The 23,019-nt window shown below is 34.2% G+C and overlaps 1 protein-coding gene across 6 annotated transcripts in view; it reads left to right on the forward strand.

Moving 5' to 3' along the window:
- The window catches only part of LOC136041252 (adenylate cyclase type 3-like), a 248,448-nt gene that overhangs the window by 221,878 nt on the left and 3,551 nt on the right, over positions 1 to 23,019 (forward strand). For all 6 annotated transcript variants that reach the window (XM_065725862.1, XM_065725859.1, XM_065725858.1 and 3 more), the window contains 4 exons: positions 1,012 to 1,162; positions 5,324 to 5,406; positions 14,287 to 14,388; positions 17,334 to 17,460. In XM_065725862.1, coding sequence (XP_065581934.1) covers positions 1,012 to 1,162; positions 5,324 to 5,406; positions 14,287 to 14,388; positions 17,334 to 17,460 — 463 coding nt within the window. The remainder of the gene's footprint in view (positions 1 to 1,011; positions 1,163 to 5,323; positions 5,407 to 14,286; positions 14,389 to 17,333; positions 17,461 to 23,019) is intronic.

Genomic DNA, 23,019 nt, shown 5'->3' on the forward strand with positions numbered 1-23,019 from the left:
CATACGTTGGGTCGCAATGGATTTCACACTGAAAACTCAAAACTGACAAAACAAAAAGAAAGGATTAGGAGAAGAAATGTTCTTAAGCAGCCTGCAGAAAACAGAAGGCTAACTTATGAATATCTCAGTAGTATTTTACCTGTTATAAAATCAATAAATTTTAGTATAAAATTGTAATACTCTAAAAAGCCCAAGCAGTTTTGGTTTTCAACAAAGCGCTAGTTTTTGAGAATTCTACAAATACTGGAAAACAGCACAAGTCAGTTCAAATGATATAATTCCTCAGACATGTGATGCATAAATCGCGAAGCATTAAATTTTGTTCGTTTACAGTTTTGTTCGTTAACTACCTCCCTGGAAGTTATGGTGTTGGTAGACTCCAGGATGAGAATTTAAGAGAAACTTTCTAGGAACAGCTGAATACTAAACTCGAGAGTTTAAAATTTGACTATGCGGAAGATGGTTGTTGTTTATTTTATTTACAACTTCAATTTATGAAATTGCTGATGGTGTCTTAGAAAAGAAATTTAAGACTGCAGCTAGGAATATTAGTGAAAAAGTTTTATGTTTAATATAGAGGAGAAGGGATTTGTACAAGAATTATGTGAGTGATGGATCGTATGTAAGCAAAAAGCGTGTAAGGGAAGTGGAGAGAGCATTAAAATATGAACTAAGGAGTTGTTAAGTTGAGGCCCTGGATAAAATTGCCGAGGATCAGAATCATACCCGAGGCTAGACGGAATCATAGTAAAATATTGTACTGGTATTAAATTGAGAGGGAGTACTTAATCTGTACTTGTCCCAGTTAAAGATAGGAACGGGGCCACAACTAGTGATAATGAAAGAGTTAAAGAGAGAAGGGTGGAATATTTTGAGAATGTGCTAAACCGAGTTTCAGTTGCAGGAAAAGGTATAGAAGAAAAGGAAAAAGTTTGATATGGAAGAAAAGGTAAACCTTGTGTAAATATTATCGTTAAACTAATTATTACTCTGTGTTACATTTAATTACAGAAAGAGCAACGTAAGTCTCCAACTCCAACAAAGACTCCCGACACTACAATAATTTCACCAGAAATAAGAAGACCAATGGAAACATGGGACTTATATAGTCAGAGTTACTCAGAAGTTGGGGTACTATTTGCTTCAATGCCCAATTTTTCAGGTATGTTCAAACACAAACTCTTCATCTGTTTCCATTTTGCCACCGTTTCAGAAAGGATAATAAAGAAAATGAACATTCTAGTAAAGCAGTAACGAACTAGTTAGATGAACTTTCCTTTTGCAAGATTATTTCCTAGAGATTTTGTCTCACAGCTTTTGGCTCCAACAAATATATGTGTACTTCTGATATTGTCCTTTCGTTGATTTTGAATTGGTAACTATAATTCCAGTGCCATTCTTCTTGCGAAATATTTTTTGAATTACGTTATTTGATGACAATCAAACAACAAGAAACATTGTTTTTTTATGCGAACTTCCATCAGCTCTCTTTTAAATTCAATTCAAAAATATAATTGGTTCTCTTATGGTGAGCTTAATTTTTCTTAGTGACTTTATAGAGTTTTTTTTTAGATTTTATTTGTCCTAAAATTTTATTCGTGCTGTTGAAATTTTAGTCTTTGTTCGTGTTTCTGATATAAGCGATGTATTTCCTTGTGAATTTTGTATTTGGTTTATTGTTTTGATGAAGTTATTTTAGTCAGTTTTATTTATGTACTCAATCAATTTTTGCTTTTGATTGTAACTTTTTTTTTATATAATATGTGTTATTGGCAGCTTTACCTACAATACTTTTATGGCAGATGCGCGACTGCACCTGACCTTTAAAGCGCAAAAAATCATACAGACAGGGGTTTTCACTGAGCCAGTGGAGGCTCTTGCCTCTCTTGCACCCGGAGCAAAATCTTGATTGGGCCTCTTCCCTGCCTCTCACAAAAATTCTTAGGCCAAATTTTGAAGAGTGTTTTTCAATTTATTAATTGATTAATAATTTATGTTTTAATTTTTTTAGTTTATTGTTTAAATTATTTAGTTAGAATTAATTACTTTAATCTAATTATTTTATTTTATTCATTAACATTATTCTAATTTATTTATTATTTTCATTTATTATCTTCACCCTTTACTTTATCCTAATAAAAATTAAATTTTAAAAATTAAAAAATGATTATACCCATTAGATTATTTATTTGAATTTCTGCTCCCCTAAATTTCTATGCCTGGGGCAGAAGTTTACTTTAAGAACACCCCTTGGTCCCTCTCCTAAAACTGCATCTTCTCTAAGCCCTTACAGATAACCCGTTATTGATTTTTTCGTGGAATTTTATCTTGTATGGGTGCTTCTTTTTTCGGACCTGCAAACTTTTTAATAACATCATTGCTCAGACTAATCACAACCATGTCCACCTCAGCTGTTCTGTCGGCTGTTCTGCCAAAATGGACTGTAGTGTCAGCAATAAAAGGGGACCTATCACCCTGCAGCACCCATATTAAAGACTTGATCCAAAAATATTCCTGCGCATGGAGAGCGATTACTTTACTTTAAGCTCCTTACTTACTGTTCGGTACCAGAAACGGTTTGATCGATAAGGAAGCAGTTTTTCATTTTTTTTGCCTTAAGCATTTTTTTCTAATTTGTAAATAGATTTTATGTTTTTTTTTATCTTTGTTCTTTGATTCACTAAATTTTTCGTCTGTTTTCCAATCCTGAAAATATGTAGACATAACCTTCAAAATTATTCAGCAGAAGTTTGGATGAAGGAACGATTCTGATTCAAGTTTGGGTGCCTTTTAATTTGACCTTCATATTCAAGTTCTTGGGTCCAAGTTATAGTTCTAGTTAAGCTAAAAAAAAAAAATGCTTAATTGTGTTCTTTGGCTACCTAAGTTTTCTTGTTTTCATTTGAGCTTACTTTCTTTTGAATTCAAAGGAAAAAAATGTCTAATTGTTTGGAAGAATATTTCAATGGTATTTTTTAAGCTAAGTTTAAAAAAATTATCGCTGTTTTAGCACCATTAGTTTTTGCTTATTTTGTTTAATTAATTATCTTAATTTAAATTTTATTTTAAATATTTTTATGTTTTAATGTCTTAAATGGTTTTAAAAATTAAGCTAACCTGTGAGTGATAAAAAAAGCCTGAGCACTCATATTCAGCTAGTATGATATGGTTTATAGTATGACATTCAGATAATAAAAAGTTATGACATGTTATCAATTCTGAACTTAAAAAAGTTATACTTTTGTTCTTCTTATTATTCTAAAAAATTGGATTATCTCTTCAGCATAATCTCTAAATTTTCTCCCTTAAAATTGTTTCATTTCCTTAAAGTAATATTTCATAGGTGATATAATTTCACGTTTGTAGTGTATCGTCATATTATAGTTACTTCAGAACTTTATATTTAATAGAATGATGACACTGTCATCGTCAAATATTAAAAAAGTGAGGTTTTCCCTAAGATTACTATCAGCTCCCCTAAACCTACTTGTTGAGCAGAAACTATATAAATAGTCTCCGAATTTCAAAGGTCTTGCTGCCATATTGTGCCACAAACACAGTCCTTAAAAAATGAAAGGCTTTTGATATAGGTCGTATAGACAGTATTGCTAACGATTATTGGGTACCCCCGTTATTGGGATGGAACGGGAGGTCAGCGGGTTGTTTGTGGGGCTGTGCTAAAACGGAAAAGGCTCCGCTATTTTCGCAGAAATCTTTTAAATATGAAATCAAAAATACATTTACATAATACTATTAAATGGCTTCACTTGCCTAAGTAGTATTGTTAGTAAAGACGGTGGATACAGTGAAGACGTTAAAAGTAGAATTGTCAAGACCCCGGTTGTTTTTTCGCAGTTGAAGACTTTTTGAAGAATGCGAAGATAAGTCCGTGAACCAATGTTAGAATATTAGAAGCTACAGGAATGGTAGTGGTCAAGTATGGTTCTGAAGCGTAAATAATCCGAAAGACGGGCTAGGATTTGTTAGATGCTTTCCAGAGAGGACACGTTATGCGCGTGAAGGATGACAGATTGCCAAAGATTGTCTTTGTTGGCCAACCCTCCAGAGCCAAACCAAAAGCAGGTCATCCTTGTAAGCGGTGGGAGGATGGCATAAGGAGTTTAAGGTAGATTGGAACTTCTTGGGAGAGTGTACAGAGGGGGCTTTGAATAGATTGGGATGGAGGATGAGCAATCATATCTGTGCTGGCCTCAGGTGGCTTGGTGCTGCTGTGAGTTGTTTTTAGCATTAATAGTAGTATTAGTAGTAGTAGTAGGATTAAATGGTTGAAGTGATTCCTCAGGATAGGTAAAAAGCCCATTGAAACTTGTACAACATTGTAGTCAGTAAAGCACTATAGAGCTTCAGTGTAAAGGGCAGGGGGTTAAAGGGTAAAAGGTGCCTCCCTCATATACAGAAGGATTGCTGTTCGTTTAAGCGGTTGTTAAATTTAACGCAAATATTGGAGAGCCGACGGGGAAGCAGCCCTAACGTGCAAACCAATCTTGGTTTGTGATGGCCATTTTTAAAAAAAATAATTCTCCTCTTACACGGAATAATTTTTGTTTGATTTCAGTTTGAATGTTACCTTTTTCTTCCACTTGAAAATAATAAACAACTAATTCAATTTCTGATTGTTTTTAATGCCGCTTTCGGTGCAATATAAATAAATGGGATTTTTCTGCCCGGGCATTTACGGTAAAGTTTACCGTGTTATTCAACTATCAAGGATTTTTTAAACCCAGCTGCGATGGCCCCGTAAAGCTGGCTTTCTGTAGGCATAAAAATGCTTCGAAAACAGAAACTACTTTGGAAAAAGATTACTCCATAAGATTTTTTTTTGTCGCCCCAGAGCCAGACACTGACTACGATTACAGAGATTTTCTAAAGCTCTTAACTTTGTACGTTCATATTTAATGAAAATACGTGGAAAACTATAAATAGAATATTTTTTTGCTATATTGATTGTTATCACGATTAAATCTTGTGTGTTTTTATTATTGTAGATATGTGTAGTTTTTTCCTTGCCGTTTGTAAGCACAAGCTGTTGAACCTAGAGAAGGTTGAAATGAATTATAGTCATTATTATACTTCAGGTTTTTAAAATTCCCCAAACAGTCTAACCAAACATAAAATCAGGAAATGTGGCTTAATTCTATTAAAAATCTATTTTCATAATAAAAGAGAAGTTCTCACACAGGATATTTTTCTATTGAGTTTGATATCTCTTTTAGTTCTTTTACAAAGGCGTTGTAATCCATTTTCCATTAACTGTTGATGACATTTGTAGAGAAGTTAGTAATTCTATTCTAATTCCCTTTAGATTTCTACTCAGAAGAGTCTATCAACAACCAAGGTCTGGAGTGTTTGCGATTCTTAAATGAGGTTATATCGGATTTTGATGCGGTGAGTTTTTGTTAATGGTTTGTATTTTAAAAGACATTTTATGTTGATTTTTTTAAATCCTGTGTTCTTTCGTGACGCATTCAAAAAAGGTCCAAATAAATAAAGATCCTATTAAGAATGAGAAACAGATGGCTAAATAAATATAAAAAAATTTTTAATTTGTATGGTATTTCCTTGGCATTTAGAGATAAATAATTAAAAAAGATGACTGATCAGCATTTTTTTAATCTATATTTCTTGATTTGGTAAAGGGCTTTCCTTAATTTACTATAATTTGCTTTCCTTTATTTATAATCATTTAAACTAATTTATTTATTTATAGAAAAATTCGTCACATTAAAATACAACAATACAGAGCACTTAAAACAGGAGAAAACAAACTACAACAACTAAACTGACGGGGAGAACGAAAAAGGGATCCAAAAATACGAAAAGAAAAAATTAAATTGCAAATTAAGTCAATAAATGAGCAAGTGGAACCATTAGGTTAAATCAGCTTTCTATTATCCTTCGCAGGCATGTACGCAGGAATTTTTTTTCAGGAGGGGCCCAAAACCTTCGAAACAGCAGGTATAAAGGAGCACTTTTTTATTTAGTAATTTAAAAAGCACATATAGCGGAAAATACAGATTAATTTTAATCTGTAGTATTGTAGCGGATGGGGGGAAGAAGACTGAAGCCTCAAAAGTACGTTTTAGGCTCAGGATAAGTTCATAGCGATTTAGAACCAGGGATTAATCCATTATATCCCACTGAAAGGGAAATTTTAGGGTTAACAGTGCAATAAGGGTGCTGTCGGGGGTAGTTATTCTATTGCAAAAACGTAGATTTTAATGAAAAATGATTGTTTCCAAAATTGATACATTAAAAGCTGTACTTTATCCTGAAAAGGGGGATAAGCGCCCTAATATCAAGGATAATTCTATTTTGCTGTGGAAAGCAAACCCTCTTTACAAAAAAAAAATAATAATAACAGTACAATTGCTAATTACTTCAAAGAGGGTAAAAAGTTAGACAGAAAATGGGTTAACAATTGGGCAGTGACTTGACCGGATAATTGCATGCTGTAAAATCCCCCCAAAAAAAGGCTTCACACATGTATCTAGATTCTTAATAAATGTTCTACTTTTGCCAGAAATCCCAAGAAACCATGGGGAAATTAAACGTTTCTCAAAATTTCGGGGGGAGGGGGGCCCGAAGCCGCCCCCCTGTGTACGTGCCAGATCCTTCCTTTTCCGTCTAGCGACGGTGGTGTCAGGATCAGCAGCTTGAGATTTGGCAATGACTTGTCTGTTCGTGTATGACAGAGACGGATGAAGCAAATATTTTGCAAAGCGATAATGAATTTATTCAATAAATGAATTAGTCAATAATTTAGTCAATTAATGAATTAGTCAATAATTTAGTTATTAAAGTCAAAAAATGAGCATGTGGAACTAGTAGATTAAATCAGCTTTCTATTATCCTTCGTTATCCGTCTAGTGATGTTGGTGTCATGATCAGTGATGGTGATGGTGGTGTCATGATCAGCAACTTAGGATTTGGCAATGACTTGCCTGTTTCTGTGCCACGGAGACGGATGAAGCAGATATTTCGCAAATCAATAATGATTTTTTTTAGTAACGCTAATTGTTGATCTGATATTTTTTTCCGGTTAGTTTTAGTAAGAATTTTCTGAAAGGGAGTAGCATATAGTATGTGAGGAAGAGTAGCAATGTCGTATAGGCCTGTTAGAAAGGGTTGGTTGAATCGGAATTTGCACGATACGATAAAACTGTAAGAAGGTCAAATTTATAACTTAAGTTGGTCTGGGAAAACGTTTTGGTTGTTCGAATTGCAAAAGCATACTTTTAGTCAAATCGTATGATGTTTGTGTATCTAATGTATCTTGTATAAAGCTTGTGTATATATGACCTACTAGAGCTGTTACAACACGATAATTATGATAGATAGTGAGGTCCCTCAATAATCAATTGTCGAACTTAACTTAGTTTTTCAGTTTATAAATTACCTGCAAGACATGCTGCGAATTGATAAAAAGATATTCGATAAGTTGTGGGAACCTTCAATGCTTATTTCCGAAATATACCCTACATCTTCAGTTCATAAATTACTTGCAAGAAGTGCAACCCCTCTTTAACTATCAGTCTATAAGTTACTAAGTAATAAGTCTTTCGATAAGTTTTTGGGTCTCTCATTTTTAAGCCCTGAAACTAACCATTTTCCTTTTGTTTATAAATGGCCTCAAGAGGTGCTACCACTCCACCAAAAGTTTTTCGGTAAGTTGTAGGTCCTTAAATACTCAGTCATGGAGCTTACCCTTTTTTTACAATTATAAATGGCCTGCAAAAGGTGTTGCCGCTCGATGACTGCTACAATTTAATAAAAAGATATTCCATAAACTGTGGAATACTTCAAGGCTCAGTTCTGGAATATAAATTACATCTTCAACTCATAAATGATGACTTGCAAGAGGTGCTACCACTCGATAAGTGTCACTCCGATAGTTATTCGGTAAGTTGCGAAATGATATTTATTCGATAGGTTGTAGAGTCCCTCAATAATTAGTCCATAAACCTACCCCTTTTCTGCAGTTTATGAATGACCTGCAAGAGGTGTTACCACTCAATAACTGCTACGACTTGATAAAAAAAATAAGTTGCACGGTAAGTTGTCAGGCCCCTCAATACTTAATCCTGAAACTTTTCTTTTTCTTCAGTTCAGACCTGAAAGAGGTGCTACCAGTTGACAAAAGATTGTTTGATAAGTTCCAGGGTCCTTTAATCCTCAGTCCTTGAACTTACACTACTTTTGCAGTTCATAAATAACTTACAAGAGGTGCATCGATAACCATCACTACGATAGCTATTTAATAAGTTGTGGAATCTCTCAATGCTCAGTCATGGAATTTACCTTATTTCTTCACTTAATAAATGATCTACAAGAGGGTCTAACAATCGATAGAAAGCTATTTGATAAGTTGGAGGTCACTCGATACTTAATCGTGGAACCCACATTATTTTTCAATAACCTACAAGAGTTGATATCACTCGATAATCACAACTCCAAACTTACCCTATTTCTTTAGTTTATATATGAACTGCAAGAGGTGCTACCACCCGCTGAAACTAACTATAATTGAAGTCAACATTGTTGGTTTTCCGTTCCATAAGGACATCTCTACATTTTTTTTTAATTTTGTCGACTCACCTTTAACTGCATCTGGTTGGTCAAACAGAAACCTAGGGTCGCTAAATAAGACGGGATGATAGTATAGAATATTTTACTGTATGGCATGGATCTTTACCTTGTTAATTAAGTAATAAGACGTTTTTCATCTTTCAGCTACTTCAGATGAAAATTTGTCGTTTTGGGAGCATGTTAAAACAATTTCTTTGAGAATTTAACGAAAAATTGGATTTCTTTAGTGTTTATGATACCGTTTCCAAATTGATATCCTAAAGACAACTTTTTTTTGTGGTTCTTAAATATTTCCTATACTGTGCTTCTGTCTGGGGATTCTCTTTTCCTTCATTATATAAACTCCTTCAAATTTTACAAAATTAAGTACTTCGATCAATCTTCAGCATTAATAATTTATTGCCAGTTTTGCGTTTAAAGGGCTCTTCTGGATTTTTTTTTTTTTTTTTTTTTTTTATCAGTATCAGTTCACTGCCGTCTTTTAAATTCCCCTTGATACTTTTGGTCAAATTCCAACTATTTGTTAGTTTCATGATTACCCTACATCACGTAATTCTGATTGTTCTTTTGAATTAAGAGCGCGAATAATTACATTAGGTGCTACAGAATCTATTTCGGTCATAGTTGTAACATTAGTTAAGTTACAAAGTTTAGCTCAAGTTGAACTGACTCATGTTAATAATGACACAGTTAGAATTTTGCCGGGATTGAGTAATTTTCTGTATACCATCTGACACTTCCTAAGATATTAAAAAAAGATTTTTGTACACAGGGAACGAGGGTTATAAGAGGGTTGACATCAAAAGAGGCACAGTTTTTGGACGTTTCAGCGATGCCGAACAAAATGACGATCATGAACAACGAAAATGGTGAACCGGTCCGGTTGCCCTAAAATTGCCGTTTGCTCTTATAAAGATCATTAGAACTTACAATTTTCAGTCAAATGAGACCCTTCCGAAGTCTTTACGACAATTTCTTTAGTGCGGAGCGCCTTGGGGAAAAAAAAAAAACAATATATTCTACCCACTTCGCTCTTTACTATTGCACTGCCTATAATAGGATTTCTTATCATCTTATCGAGTGTGAAACAGCATACAAAAACATTTTTAACCAAAGTTCTGAAAGATTAAGACAAATTTGCCTTTGAAGAAAGACCTAAACTAATGCTTACAATAGCCTACCAATGATATCAAAATAAAACTTTTTTTGCTATTCTAAAGTCATCTTATTCTCTTTATTCTGGAAAACCACGATTTCCTAAGATTATTCTTTTGTTTCGCTTCAAAATTATGAAGTTTTCAAGAATTTACTATATTTTCGACAGAGTCACCGTGTTAAGTTATGAAAATAAATAATCAAAATTAACGAGCTAAGCTTTGGAACTTTGTTTGTACTTAAAAATCAAACATTGAAGTAATTAAGGACACCTAAAATGAAAACTAATTCATTAAAGTGGCCAATGGGAAACTTAAACAGCCATATATGTCTTAAGTGAGTGTGAAAAACCGTAAATTCATTTTTTAAGGAGAAAGATTGCCAGTTTACATACAGCATTCTATCTGGTCTTTCCCTGGCCAATTCATTTTTTAACCTGGCCTATTCATTTTTCCCTGGCCAGTTTACTTTTTAAGGAGAAAGATTGCCAGTTTACATACAGCATTCTATCTGGCATTTCCCTGGCCAATTCATTTTTTAACCTGGCCAATTCAATTTTCCCTGGCCAATTTATTTTTTAAGGAGAAAGATTGCCAGTTTACATACAGCATTCTATCTGGTCTTTCCCTGGCCAATTTTATAAATTAAGACAGTGTGTTGAAATAAAATTCTTTTTGGATTCTTTTCAATGAAGATGGGAAAAGAAGATTCTTATATCTGTCGATGGGGATAAAATTAGAATAGTATTTTGTTACTTTCCAACAAGTCTGAAAGTAAATAGTGGTTATTCTTGCCTGCCAAGTATTCTATTTTTTTTTAGGTCTATTATTATTTGTAACCGGGTAAGTGCAAGGGTAGAGTTTATAAGTAGAAATTAAAGAAAATGGTCTATACTTAAATAAGAGGCACCAGTCCACAAAAAATTAGGAGGGGGTCAAGAATTCTTTTTGTATTCTTTTCAAAGAAGATGCAAAAAAAAGTTCTTATGTTCGTCTATGGGGATGAAATTAGAATGGTATTCTTGCCTGACAAACATTTTATCATTTCAAGTCCATTATTATTTGTGGTCATTACAATTGACCAGATAAGTTCAAGGGTAAACATAAATAAAAGTTTGAAAGTAACTAGTGGTTGTTTTTGCCTACCAAACATTTTATTATTTTAAGCATATTATTATTTGTGGTCTTTACAAATGACCATGTAAGCTTATGAAATTAATGAAAATGGCGTACACTTAATTCAAAGGCACCAGTCCCTAACAAACTAGGAGGGGGTCAAGAATTCTTTTGAATTCTTTTCAATTAAGACGGAAAAAAAAGATTCTTATGTTCGTCTATGGGGATGAAATTAGAATGGTATTTTCCTACTTTCAATAAGTCTAAAAGTAATTAGTGGTTACATTTGCCTGACAAACATTCTATTATTTCAGGTCTATTATTATTTGTGGTCATTACAAATGACCAGATAAGTTCAAGGGTAAATATAAATAGAACTTAAAAAAATGGTTTATACTTAATTCAAAGGCACCAATCCACAGGAACCTAGACCTACGTTGCCCGGGCAACGTGAAGTGTTGCGACAACCTTTATCCGGCTTCGCCGGCTAAAGTGTTGCAAGAGCAACAGTTTGGTTTTGTTTCTTCGCTATCGATCAGTAATCACATGATCAAAGGCAATTCCTCAGAGTTGAAAAAACAACAACAAAATAGTATCGAAAGAAGGGACTAAATTCACTTTGCAGCCAGTTGAACTTTATCCTTTTCAATCGTAGACCTCGTGACGGATGAAAACTCGGAACAATAGCTTATATAATCTAGTTGGTATTATAAAGCTATCTGTAACTTTTCAGGATCAAAATACCATAGGTGACACTAATTATTACGAAGCTACCTCATTGTTTTACGTTATCGTTTGTACCCGTTGCGTAAACACTTAATTCTATCAGATTTAAAGAGATCGAGTATAATGTGCACCAAATTGCACAAATTTCTAGCCCAAAGTGAACAGATTTTTACTTACAAGTCCCTCTCCCGTGATAGACATCAAGTTCACCGGATACAAATAAATGGGTACACCAACTAGCAAAAGTTGCAAACCCCTCATCGCTGAATTTGACTGTAGCTCAACAGCCGATTATTACTTACAAGTCCCCTACATGTCTTACCACTGGAACCAAATTGGTTCAACTATCAAATACACCGGGAACAAATAATAGGTACACCAACTAGCAAAATTGGCAAACCCCTCATTGCCGAAGATGATTATGAGCTAACAGCCATTTCTCGCCCAAAGTGAACCGATTCTTACTTATAAGTTCTTCTCCCGTGATAGGCATCAAGTTCACCGGAAACCAATAAATGGGTACACCAACTAGCATAGTTGCAAACCCCTCATCGTTGAGGTTGACTTTAGCCTAACAGCAGATTATTACTTACACGTCCCCTACATGTCACCACTGGAACCAAATTGGTTTTACCATCAAATACACAGGAAACAAATAATAGATTCACCAACTAGCAAAAGTTGCTAGCCCCTCATTCCCTAAGGTGAGTATTACCTAACAGCCATCTGTTGCTTACAAGTCCTTTATATGTCTCACAATTTGTATCGGCCTAGATTTCGTTTCAGTGTGTACCACTGAAGTTGTCAACCCCTTGAAACTTTCAAACTGGTATACCTCATGAAGGAATTTTTGTACCAAAAAATGGATGTCATATACTTCGATCAGCTCATCAAGAGCTATCGATTGCCGTCGAAAAAAAAAATATATCTATCTTAGTTCGAAAGTTGTATTTTGTTTGCTGTAGGCCAACTTTCTAACGTCACCACTTAGAAAGGAGCAAAGGATAAGCTCCAATTTCCTTAGCAATGAAAGAAATTTTGAAGTTTCTAAGGCACATATGATACCCTTTCTCTACCGCAATACCAAGTCCGAAAAACCAAATGAAAAACTCAGCTGAAATCACGAACAGAAATGGATAGAAACAACAGATGGCAGCACTTTCGGACCCGTAGGAAAATGCCACATTTTTGCTTCTGTAAATTTTTCTATTTATCACTCAAAGAACATATATTGGCTGTGGGGCCGGATAACTGCCGCATATATTTAACACTTGTAGATTTCAGTCCATCTTCAATTTGAAAGTGGTACCTGCCTGCTTGCCAGCTAGAACGGAGCTTTCCACTCGAAAGCAGAAACATGCTTTGATGAAACGAAAGCTTGGCTGCACAACTTCAGATGCTCCTCTCTGACATAGGCTATATAACTCCACTTCACTTCGCACACCGTAGGCTCTGGTTCGTGGACAAGCAAAAACCATCCTTTTTGGCCCCAGGCAAGAATTCTGCGGAGATTTCCAAAATGTCCTATATGTCCTATTCATCAATTCGGCCTGAGGTCCACACTTTCCGTAAAACCGCAAGGGTTAGACCCTTATCAGTTTCGAGGAATAAGCTGAGATCGGCAGCATAGGAAAAAAACGGGACAAAACCAAAGTGTTGCTAGGCGGGGGTCAAGAATTCTTTTTGTATTCTATTCAGTAAAATGGAAAAAAATGATTCTTATGTTTTTCATGGGGATAAAATTGGAATGGAATTTGTTACTTTCAAACAAGTCTGAAAGGAACTAGTGGTTATATTTGCCTGCCAAATATTCTGTTAATTTAGGTCTATTATAACTTGTGGTCATTACAAGTGACTGGATAAATTCAAGGGTAAACATAAATAGAAATTAAAGAAAATGGTCAAAACTTAATTAAAAGGCACTAGTTCACGAAAAATTAGGAGGGGGTCAATAATTCTTTTAGTATTCTTTTCAATGTAAATATAGGAAAAAAAGATTCCTGTGTTTGCCTATGGGGATGAAATTAGAATGGTATTTTGTTACTTTTAAGCAAGTCTGAAAGTAACAAGTGTTTATTTTTGCCTGCCAAACATTCTATTATTTTAGGTCTACTATTATTTATGGTCATTACAAATAACCAGGTAAGTTCGAGGGTGAGCATAAAAAAAACAAAGGAAATGGTCAATACTTAATTAAGAGGCACCAGTCCATGAAAAATTAGGAGGGAGTGAAGAATTCTTTTTGTATTCTTTTCAGGGAAGATAAAAAACTATATTCTATATTTATGTTGGGGCGAGGGGGCGAAGGTTGTAAAAGCCTAGGGAAAGGCATGGTGTTAAAATCCAAGAGAAGGTAGGAGGACTACTAACTACCCCCTCTCCTCCAAAAAGCACCCCTGACTTTAGCGGAGCAATTTATACATTTGTAATTTTATTTTTAGTTTCGTTTATTGGTGTCAACAGAGGCAAATTACCATTTGTTTAAGCTTGAATTAAATAATAATTTTCAACCATTTTATTTTTAAAACCATCTCTATTTTTTTTTCTTTTATAAGAAAAACAGTTTGGATTGTTACCTAAATTTTTATCCCAAACTGTTATCCAAGCTGATGTATAACATGCATATCAGAAGAATTGTGTTATCTGAATATATAAAATTATTAATTTAGTCTTTATTTCCTAGCTGTTGGACATGGTGGAATATCAGCGAGATATTACAAAGATAAAAACCATTGGTTCATCATATATGGCTGCCAGTGGATTAGATTTAACTGGAGTGACCAAGGTAAACTAATGTCTTTAAGATTAATGTAGCAATTATCAACCCACAATTATGAGGAATGACTCAAGTTCTCAGCTTTGGAACAGTCAAAGGCCATCCAAGAATCAACAAGTTCATCATTATTGGGTCTTCGTCAACTAGGCTGGTGCTCTTAGGAATCTCTATTTAGGGTAGTAGTTTGCTAATTTCTGGAACCAAAGCTATTTAAGTCGGGAAAGGAGATTACTAATTTTGATACCTTAGAAAACCCAATAAAATGGACCTCAGTAAATAGGATCTCAATTTTGAAAAAATTTTATCCAAGGAGTGGTATAGAAAATTTTTCTATCCCAATTCTTTCATGCATTTTCCATGGTTGAAGCAATTGTGGAAATGTTGCGGCAAAAAAATAAATTTTCATTCTTATGACTAAAGTTTTTCTTTTGATGGGGGTTGGAGATTATACTTCATAGAATATTTGTCCCATTTTTATATCATCTAAAATAATAAATCATTCATTCCTAGCATAACGGTTTTAGCAATTCAGGGTCTTTTTGGTACCCTTTGTATATAGAGCTACTATTATATCATACTTTGCATTTACTGATTTTTTTCTTAGCACTAAAACTAGCAATGTTCATTCTCGATCTTAGATACCTCTATATTTTCTGGATACTTAAATTAGGAAGGTGTTGTGCCAACTTTATGTTAGTGTGCCACTGCAGATTAGGCCCAGCCTGGGAGCTGAGGAACGGAGATTGGTTTAACCAGAGACATCTCGATTAACGAAAGTTAAAATTTGTCTCTGTGAAAGAAGTACTTTCCGAATCTATCATTCACATGAAGAGATACGGAAAGCAAGACATGGAAAAAAAATCATTTTGTTTTTACATATAATTTTTTTTTGTATTTTTCTTTTCCAAAAAAATAGAAAACAATGTTTGAAACTTATAATGTACAGGCCGAAAATTTTACCGTTTTTTATTTAATGTTTCATGCCCATCGTTATATTTCAGCTTAAAATTCTTTTGTGTACAAATCTTCTGATTTCTGTGGGCTAATTTAAGCACTAATTTGAGTGCTTGTGTTTTTGACACTTCTATATTGCAGTACCGAAACATACGGAAATAGCTTTGCTGTCCTAATGTGGTACCAAGCTAATGTCTAGGTTAGACCAAACTGAAACAAGATAAAACAGAATGGAAATTATTAAAAAAAAAGTTTTACATGTACACTACAAAAACGGTATTATCTTGTGTCCATCTCTGAAGTTGAAGGATGATGCAGAATAAGTGATGATAATTATTATTCATTCTGTATTAATTTAATATCAAGCTATTTTTCCTTCTTTTCAATTTATTGAACAGTTATTTTTTTTTTTTTCTAATCTGAAATATGAACCTTGATCTTAATTCTGGTTTCTGAAACTTTCTAAGGAATCCCATAAAAAGTTAGAAATTTTATAGACAAGTTTCTCCTGGTTTTTTTAACCATCTTTTTAACCATTTTTAAACCACCTTGTACAAAATATTGAAAATATTAGCCTTCTGGCTTCTTTTACAGCTTTGTTATGGCATGGCATTTATGGCTATTGTGTAAAATTACTTTTCTTAATAATTGGAATTGAAGATGTATGGACAAATATATCTCACTGGTTTATTCAGCGAGGAATCGTAGCCCAGGAAACGTATTTATGATGTTTCTTATGTATAATAATGAAGTTTAGACAGCAATCAAATTGTTTGACGAATTTGAAAAAAAAATAACCACAGTTACTTGTAATGAAATATCTTTGTAAATATATTTTCCAATATGTATATTAGGCATAATAATTCAGCATATTAAAGTAGAACATATTTCTACTATACATATGTCTATTTCTACTATTTCTAACATATTTCGAACATATTCCAGTATGAAATTTTAACGCAGAAAGTGAATATAACTAAATACCTCGTGTTTGGTAAACTGTCACCAACTAAAGCAATATGGACGGAGTAATTTGTCAAACTAAATTTTAGATATCTATCATTATTATTATCATTATCTATCATTATATGTCATTATTATTAACTGGCCAACAAAACCGAAGAAAGTTTAGCAAACTTTGGCCTCACAACTTAATTTTAAAAGCACAAGACTATATACCCCACCTCTTCTGGAATGAATTAGTGATTCCTCTAAAGTGCACTGGCATCTATCGAGGTCCCAATGCTCATTTCCTAATTCTGTCATTTATGTCGTTGAATATTACTGTTGGATTTGCTTCAACAGATGTAGGCTTTTTCAAGCGACAAATAATATTCTCGAATCAAGATTCAGTTTTATCATCAGAAAAGAGAAGCTTGCAGCATATGTTTGTCAAACTACATTATCGAATTGACAACTATGAAACAACAAAACACTAAGACTTTTCGGACCTGGCAGTCTGATATGTTACTTTAATTAGAGTCATGTTTCAGTTTCAATTTGTCTACAAAGTTTTCTGACTAATGACAAATCTATCTTTTGTTGATTTTACTAAGGACTTGGCATAGAAATTCCACTTTCGTTTTGATGGTTATAATTTAAAAGCCCATATACTTTACAGTTTTTTAAAAACATAGATTTATGTTTCCCCTTAAAAAAAACAAGTTCTAACGGTTAATCCCATCTGTTTTCACTTGAATTATTTATGATTCAGGACATTTAAATTCTATTGCTTTTTTTAAATGCCTTACATTTTGTTTTTCCCTGACAAAATTCGCTAGAAATTTTAATAGGATTTGTTTTTTAACTGTAATTTAGGTGATTCGGCAAATCTTCCTTTATAAAACAACTGATTTTTAATAACAACAAAAAAGGACAATTTCAGCTTTTCTAGTCCGACAACATATTTATATTGTGTTACGAGCGATCTTTAGAACTGCCACAACATTCGTATTCTTTTTGTAACAGCACCTTTGATTAAAGTACTATTGAATTTTTAGGTCAATTTGGATACCAAAGAATTAAGATGGAGCCACTTGGCAACTCTGGTTGACTTCGGTTTCGAAATGCAAAAAGCTTTGAAGAGTATCAATGAACAAAGTTTTAACAATTTCATGCTTAGAATAGGTAAGCTAACATAAACAATTAGGCCTACAGTCCAAGCTTTGTACCAAGTGTGTTTAAAATATAGATTTTAGATCTTTTTAACCTCTTAAAAAGATCTTAAGCACCAAATACTGCTACTTTTAGCCATCTTTTTGTGACTTTCCTTCGTGGACATATCGAACTCACATAAATAGACTTATTAAAAGAAAAAAGGCAAGGAAGACCCTTACAAGTGATATAACCAGTCATGTACATTCCATCCACAGAAATCTAAATGTTATTGGATTCCTCAATAAAATTTCACCCCATTAGGAGACTAGTAGTATAACCATTCCTACTCAGGGGCGTAGCTATAGTATTTTTATTGGGTGGGAGGCAAGAGGAGGAGCTACTGAAGTATGTCCTATTCAAGCGGTAATGAAGAAAAATAGCTATTTAACAAACACGCTACTTAGTGAATCTAAAAACATTACGCATAACACTATAAACAATAAACACACAAGAAACAATCATACATATAAGTGCTGGTGCTTTGCTTTTTACTAAAATTGTCAACAATAAGCTGTTATAGACGACAGTAGTATAGCGTAAACAAGCTTTCAGGTGGGTGAAAGTAATTGTCGCATAAACTCATCTTTTACAGCCAAATCCACCACTAATGCCGCATTACATATGCCCCTCTACTTTCCCTAACCCCCACGCCCAGCACAGGATGCTAAATCTTATAATTGAACCAAGCTCTATTCTAATGGCTATCATGCTATTCATTTACTCGTAATTTTGAATGGATTTTGACCCTGTAAGATTTAATTTGTTGTACTAAACTTTTAATTTACATGATTTATTGAAATATTGTTTATGGTTTTTATTAAAATGATTCATTTGTGGGTTCGCCGATTTATATTAATAAGTAGTATTGGTATCAGCGGGCCCCATAAAGCCGAAACAAAAATCATACGCAGCGCGTTATTATCCGCTTGGCATTATTTGACAAAGAATATCCAGAAAATATGATTAATTCTTGGCATTATTGCCACTGAAACCTTAAATACATTGAAAATTGCCAGGGATGCCAACTGGAAGGGAGCATTGAGTCCTAGAGTTTGAAAGTTACCTTCCCCTTTGTAACTCTATTTAAAAAACGAATTCTATAGAAATTACAAAAAAAATGATTGTGTAAGTCAGGGTATGGGGGTACACATTTCCGGTGGGGGGGGGGGGTTCACTGAAAATCATTTTTATGTCTATAATTCTCTTCACAAGTAAAACTCGGTCTCCTACTGCTACATGATAAAACTGATAGCAATAGAAAAGAGAATGGATTGGTGCAGCTTATACGTGCACACAAAATTTTGAAATTGTGGGGAAAATGTACATAGTTTGTTTAAATTCAGGTAATTCTATTTTCAGCAGACATTTTGTACAGCATGCTGATGCAAAGGTAAATGTCCCACAAGTAGCGCTGACGTCGTGGGAAATGCGACTAATTTCAGTCATAACTCTTAGTACATTTATGTCAATTCTTTTTCTGGAACTGGTCGGAAAAATATTTAGAAAAGTGAAAATAGTAAGAAGTAAGTATGGTATTATACATAGACAGTTCTATATTCATGGGTTAGTATATGAAACCGGAAAATAAGAAATGGGACGTTATCACCGCTTATTTGGCTTTTCAATTATAAATAAGAAGATTTGGAGCTGAACTCGGGTTTTGATTTCAACGTTGGAAGTAAAAAATTAAAACAGCTAATGATTCCTGGAGTAGATTGCCCTCTATCAAATTCCATGATCAAACTAGAACCAATTTATGTCTAGTTATAGTACGAATTATAAAAAGCTCTAAGTCTTATTTTTTTTCAATGATCTCTTTTTCATTCAGGAAATGATTTTCACTGTAAATCTACATTCTTACTCTTCAATGATTCTATTTTTGTCCTATTTGCAGACGTAGAGGGTGTATATTCATGTACACTTTTGAAGGTTTTGTAACAAGAGAGTCTAATCTTGAACTAATAGATTTAAGGAAGTAGAAGCACCTCAAATATCATGGAAAACAATTGGCCTGAGCGAATGTGGTGAAACAGGAAGCATAGGAACATTTTTCAATTTTGCCATTAACTAGGTTTATGTTTTTACTTGATAAAACAGTTTCAGAGGCAGTATATTTGGGAAAATATTAATCTGGAACATATTGTGAAGTGTAATGGACGCCTGTTTTTCTGGGTTTCCTTATAAAAACAAGCCTGGATTAATTAAAAAAAATTGTCTGCTCTAAGTAAGGAGCAAATTTGACACACGAGCAACAGTTATAAATCATAGTTTTTAATCGTTTTTAATCATAGTTTTAATCCTAATAAATCGTAGTTTTTTCCAAATTATTGGGGGTGGGAGGCAACTGCCCCCCCCCTCAGCGACACCACTACCCCTACTGAAAAGTCATTGCAGCACCAAAATGCGTGAGGTCAACACATATGTACACGCTTATTCTCCATCTTGTCTGTACAGAGCTTCCTCAAAATCCATTACAACACTTAACTACTTACTCTGCTATATTTTCTTTAACATGTCCCACTGTTCAAGCAATATATGCAGTAGTTTACAATTAGTAAGCGACATAAGGTTTTAACAATGAGTAATATAAAGACCTGCTGGTAATATAAGGTATTTGCTGAGGAATACGGTAAAATTATAAGAGTGGAAATCGACGATAGTTTCGAAAAGTAAAATCGCCAGCGCCATCTGACTTTGTTTGACCAAAAATTGCTGCTCAGTTGTATTTTGAGGTACTTCAAAATGCAAGGGAGGGTAATAAAAGCACAATTTTCTACCCAGTAGGCCTACCAGCTTAAAGTCAACTAGCCTGCATAAATACAAGATTTTCCTAGGCCTGGCCTCGGCTTACTTTATGCACACAAAATCTCAGCTCAAAATGATTAATGAAAATCACATCTTAAATGCTATGGCATTGTTTATTAATTGCGTTAAATGTTAATTTTTCCTTGAAATTTTCTACTGTTTTAACGACGTCACTTGGACGCTAGATTGTAACTTGAAATAGTACTATTTGATCCCAAATTTCCCACGTTAAATTTGTTGAAGATTCGATTCTTATAAGATCCTATTTTCTTTGGTCTTCGTTTGAACAAAAATATAAAAGAGAGTCTCAGAAAATTTTAAGCAAAGGTCAAAATACTTGTAATGTTGCTGACTTGCACTGAGATTTTTTTTTCTTAGAAATAGGTCTACTACCAAAACAGTTGTGTGAGGAAATACATGCTTAAATGTCTAATTTCATTCTCTAAGGCTGCAGCTTAATCTGAAACCATATTGTCTTGAACTACTATCTTGCCCTCTAATTTGTAATTTGTTTGTGTAAATTTTGTTATTTGATATTTTTAAAACAGTTAATTTGTAAAATTCTTGAGGAAGGTCTATTCTTGAAAAAAAAGTAGGGATGGGGAGGAAAAACTCATCTGGACTTAGATTATGCTGATGGTCTAAGCATCCTCGATGAAAGTGTGAGCAAAATGAATGAACTTTTAGTTTTTGCAAGTTCAGGGTACTAGAATAGGTTTAAAAATTAATGTTTTAAGACTAAGTCACTAAGGCTAGGAATAAGTGAAGATGAAGAGGTGACGTTGAGTAACGAAAAGATTGATCAGGTGGGCAGCTTCACTAACCTTGGCAGTATTATTAGTAAAAACGGTGGGAACAGTAAAGATATTGAAAGTAGAATAATCAAGGATCAGGGTGCTTTTTCATAGTTAAAAAAAGTTAGGAAGAATCGGAAGATAAGTCTGCATACCAAGATTAGAATATTAGAAGCTACAGTGACCACAATGGTCAAATATGGCTCTGAAGCATGGGCGCTCCGAAAACCGAATGAAAATTTGCTAGATTTTTTCCAGATAAATTGCGCACTGATTTTTCTGGGTACCGGACTGACTGACCATATTTCAACCAGTAGACTGTGCGAAAAATATGGTTCAATCCCACTCTTCTAGGTCAATAATGAAAGACAGGTTGAGATGGCTAGGGCACGTTGTGCGGATGAAGTATGACAGATTGCTGAAGATTGCCCTTTTTGGCCAACCGTTTAGGGCTAAACGGAAAGCAGGTTAACCTCATCTGGGGCGAGAGGACGTCATAAAGAAAAATTCAAAGAAAATGGGAACTTCCTGGGAGGATCTAAAAAGGGAGGCTTTGAATAGATTGGGAAGGGGGAGGAACGTGCTTAGCTGTATTAGCCTCAAGCGGCTTGGTGCTGCGGTGAGTTGTTAGTAGCAGCAGTATTTCGATTTAAAAAAAAAAAAAAAAAAAAAAAAAAAAAAAAAAAAAAAAAACCAGCAGGACATAAACAGTATTTCTGGCTCTAAAGGGTAAGGGGATAGAGGTACAGCATAAACGCATATTAATTCCTGGTTTCCTTCCATCTATACTGTTGACTTGTTTTTCTAGCAAAACTCATTTTTCAAGTAATGCTCCCATCGATACACGTCGGATATACTTTCATACGTTATCCCCACTGTTTCTGTAGTTTTCCTGAGCACCGAAATTAGCAATGGGCTTACTCAGTTTTTTTTTCGTTGGTACCGAAATTAGCAAGTTGCTGCTCCAACTGTGGAATCATAAGGAGCCGGACACATGTGCCAAGGCATCGACTCTAGTTTTACCGAGATTCTCACACATTATTTCTGCTGATAAAGCTGGTGACTGGCAAATTAAAATTAAAGTTCATAATAATGTATATGTGTAAAAATTGTCTCAATAGTGAGCTCACTATTGTAACAATGGTGACAGTAGTGACAAAAAGCATCAATAGTGGCCAAAACCCAAATAAAAGGTTACTGGATTTCAAGTATCATAGTTTTTTCAGTTTTATATTATTTATTAAAATAAATAGCATGAGGAGACCTATATAATGCTTACGACTCTAGTGTTGTCATGCTAAACATAAAAATCGTATCCCAATCAAGTGCAATGGCGGATCCATGGATGGGGGGTGGTGTGGGATGGAGGGACCCTGCCCCCAAGTTTTCTTTTGGCACCATCATCTCTTGTTTTTCTATTTTCAACTCTTTTTATCAAAATAATTTGTGGAATTTGGTCAATTATTGGTGCCCTTGTTACATTGGCCCCTGCAACATTTTGCTTATTGGCACCCTTGTTACATTAGCCCCTCCCCTGAAATTTTGCTCTAGATCCGCCCCTGATCAAGTCAATAGTTTATTATTTGACAGGCTCTTTTTTATGGCTCTTCCGTTGAGTGGAATCCTGTCATCTTTTACCAGTATATTACGGAACTACACTGCCGTGCTAGGTGCACGAAACATGTCTCAACTAAGGGGGGGATCTCAATTACTCTTTAATTGAGTCCAGTTTTTTTTGTGTAATAATTAACTATGTTTGGTTCTATGTTAGGAGTGATTCAGGGACCTCATTGCTATAATGTTATGTTTGTCATTGCTATAACGTTATGTTTATCGATTGTTGTCATCGACACGCGTTGTGCCGACCTCAGGCGGCTTGGTGGTACAGAGAGTTTTTAATAATATAAAAACGTATATTCATCTGAGCAAA

Source organism: Artemia franciscana, unplaced genomic scaffold, assembly GCF_032884065.1.
Source record: "Artemia franciscana unplaced genomic scaffold, ASM3288406v1 PGA_scaffold_1180, whole genome shotgun sequence".
NCBI lineage: Eukaryota > Metazoa > Arthropoda > Branchiopoda > Anostraca > Artemiidae > Artemia > Artemia franciscana.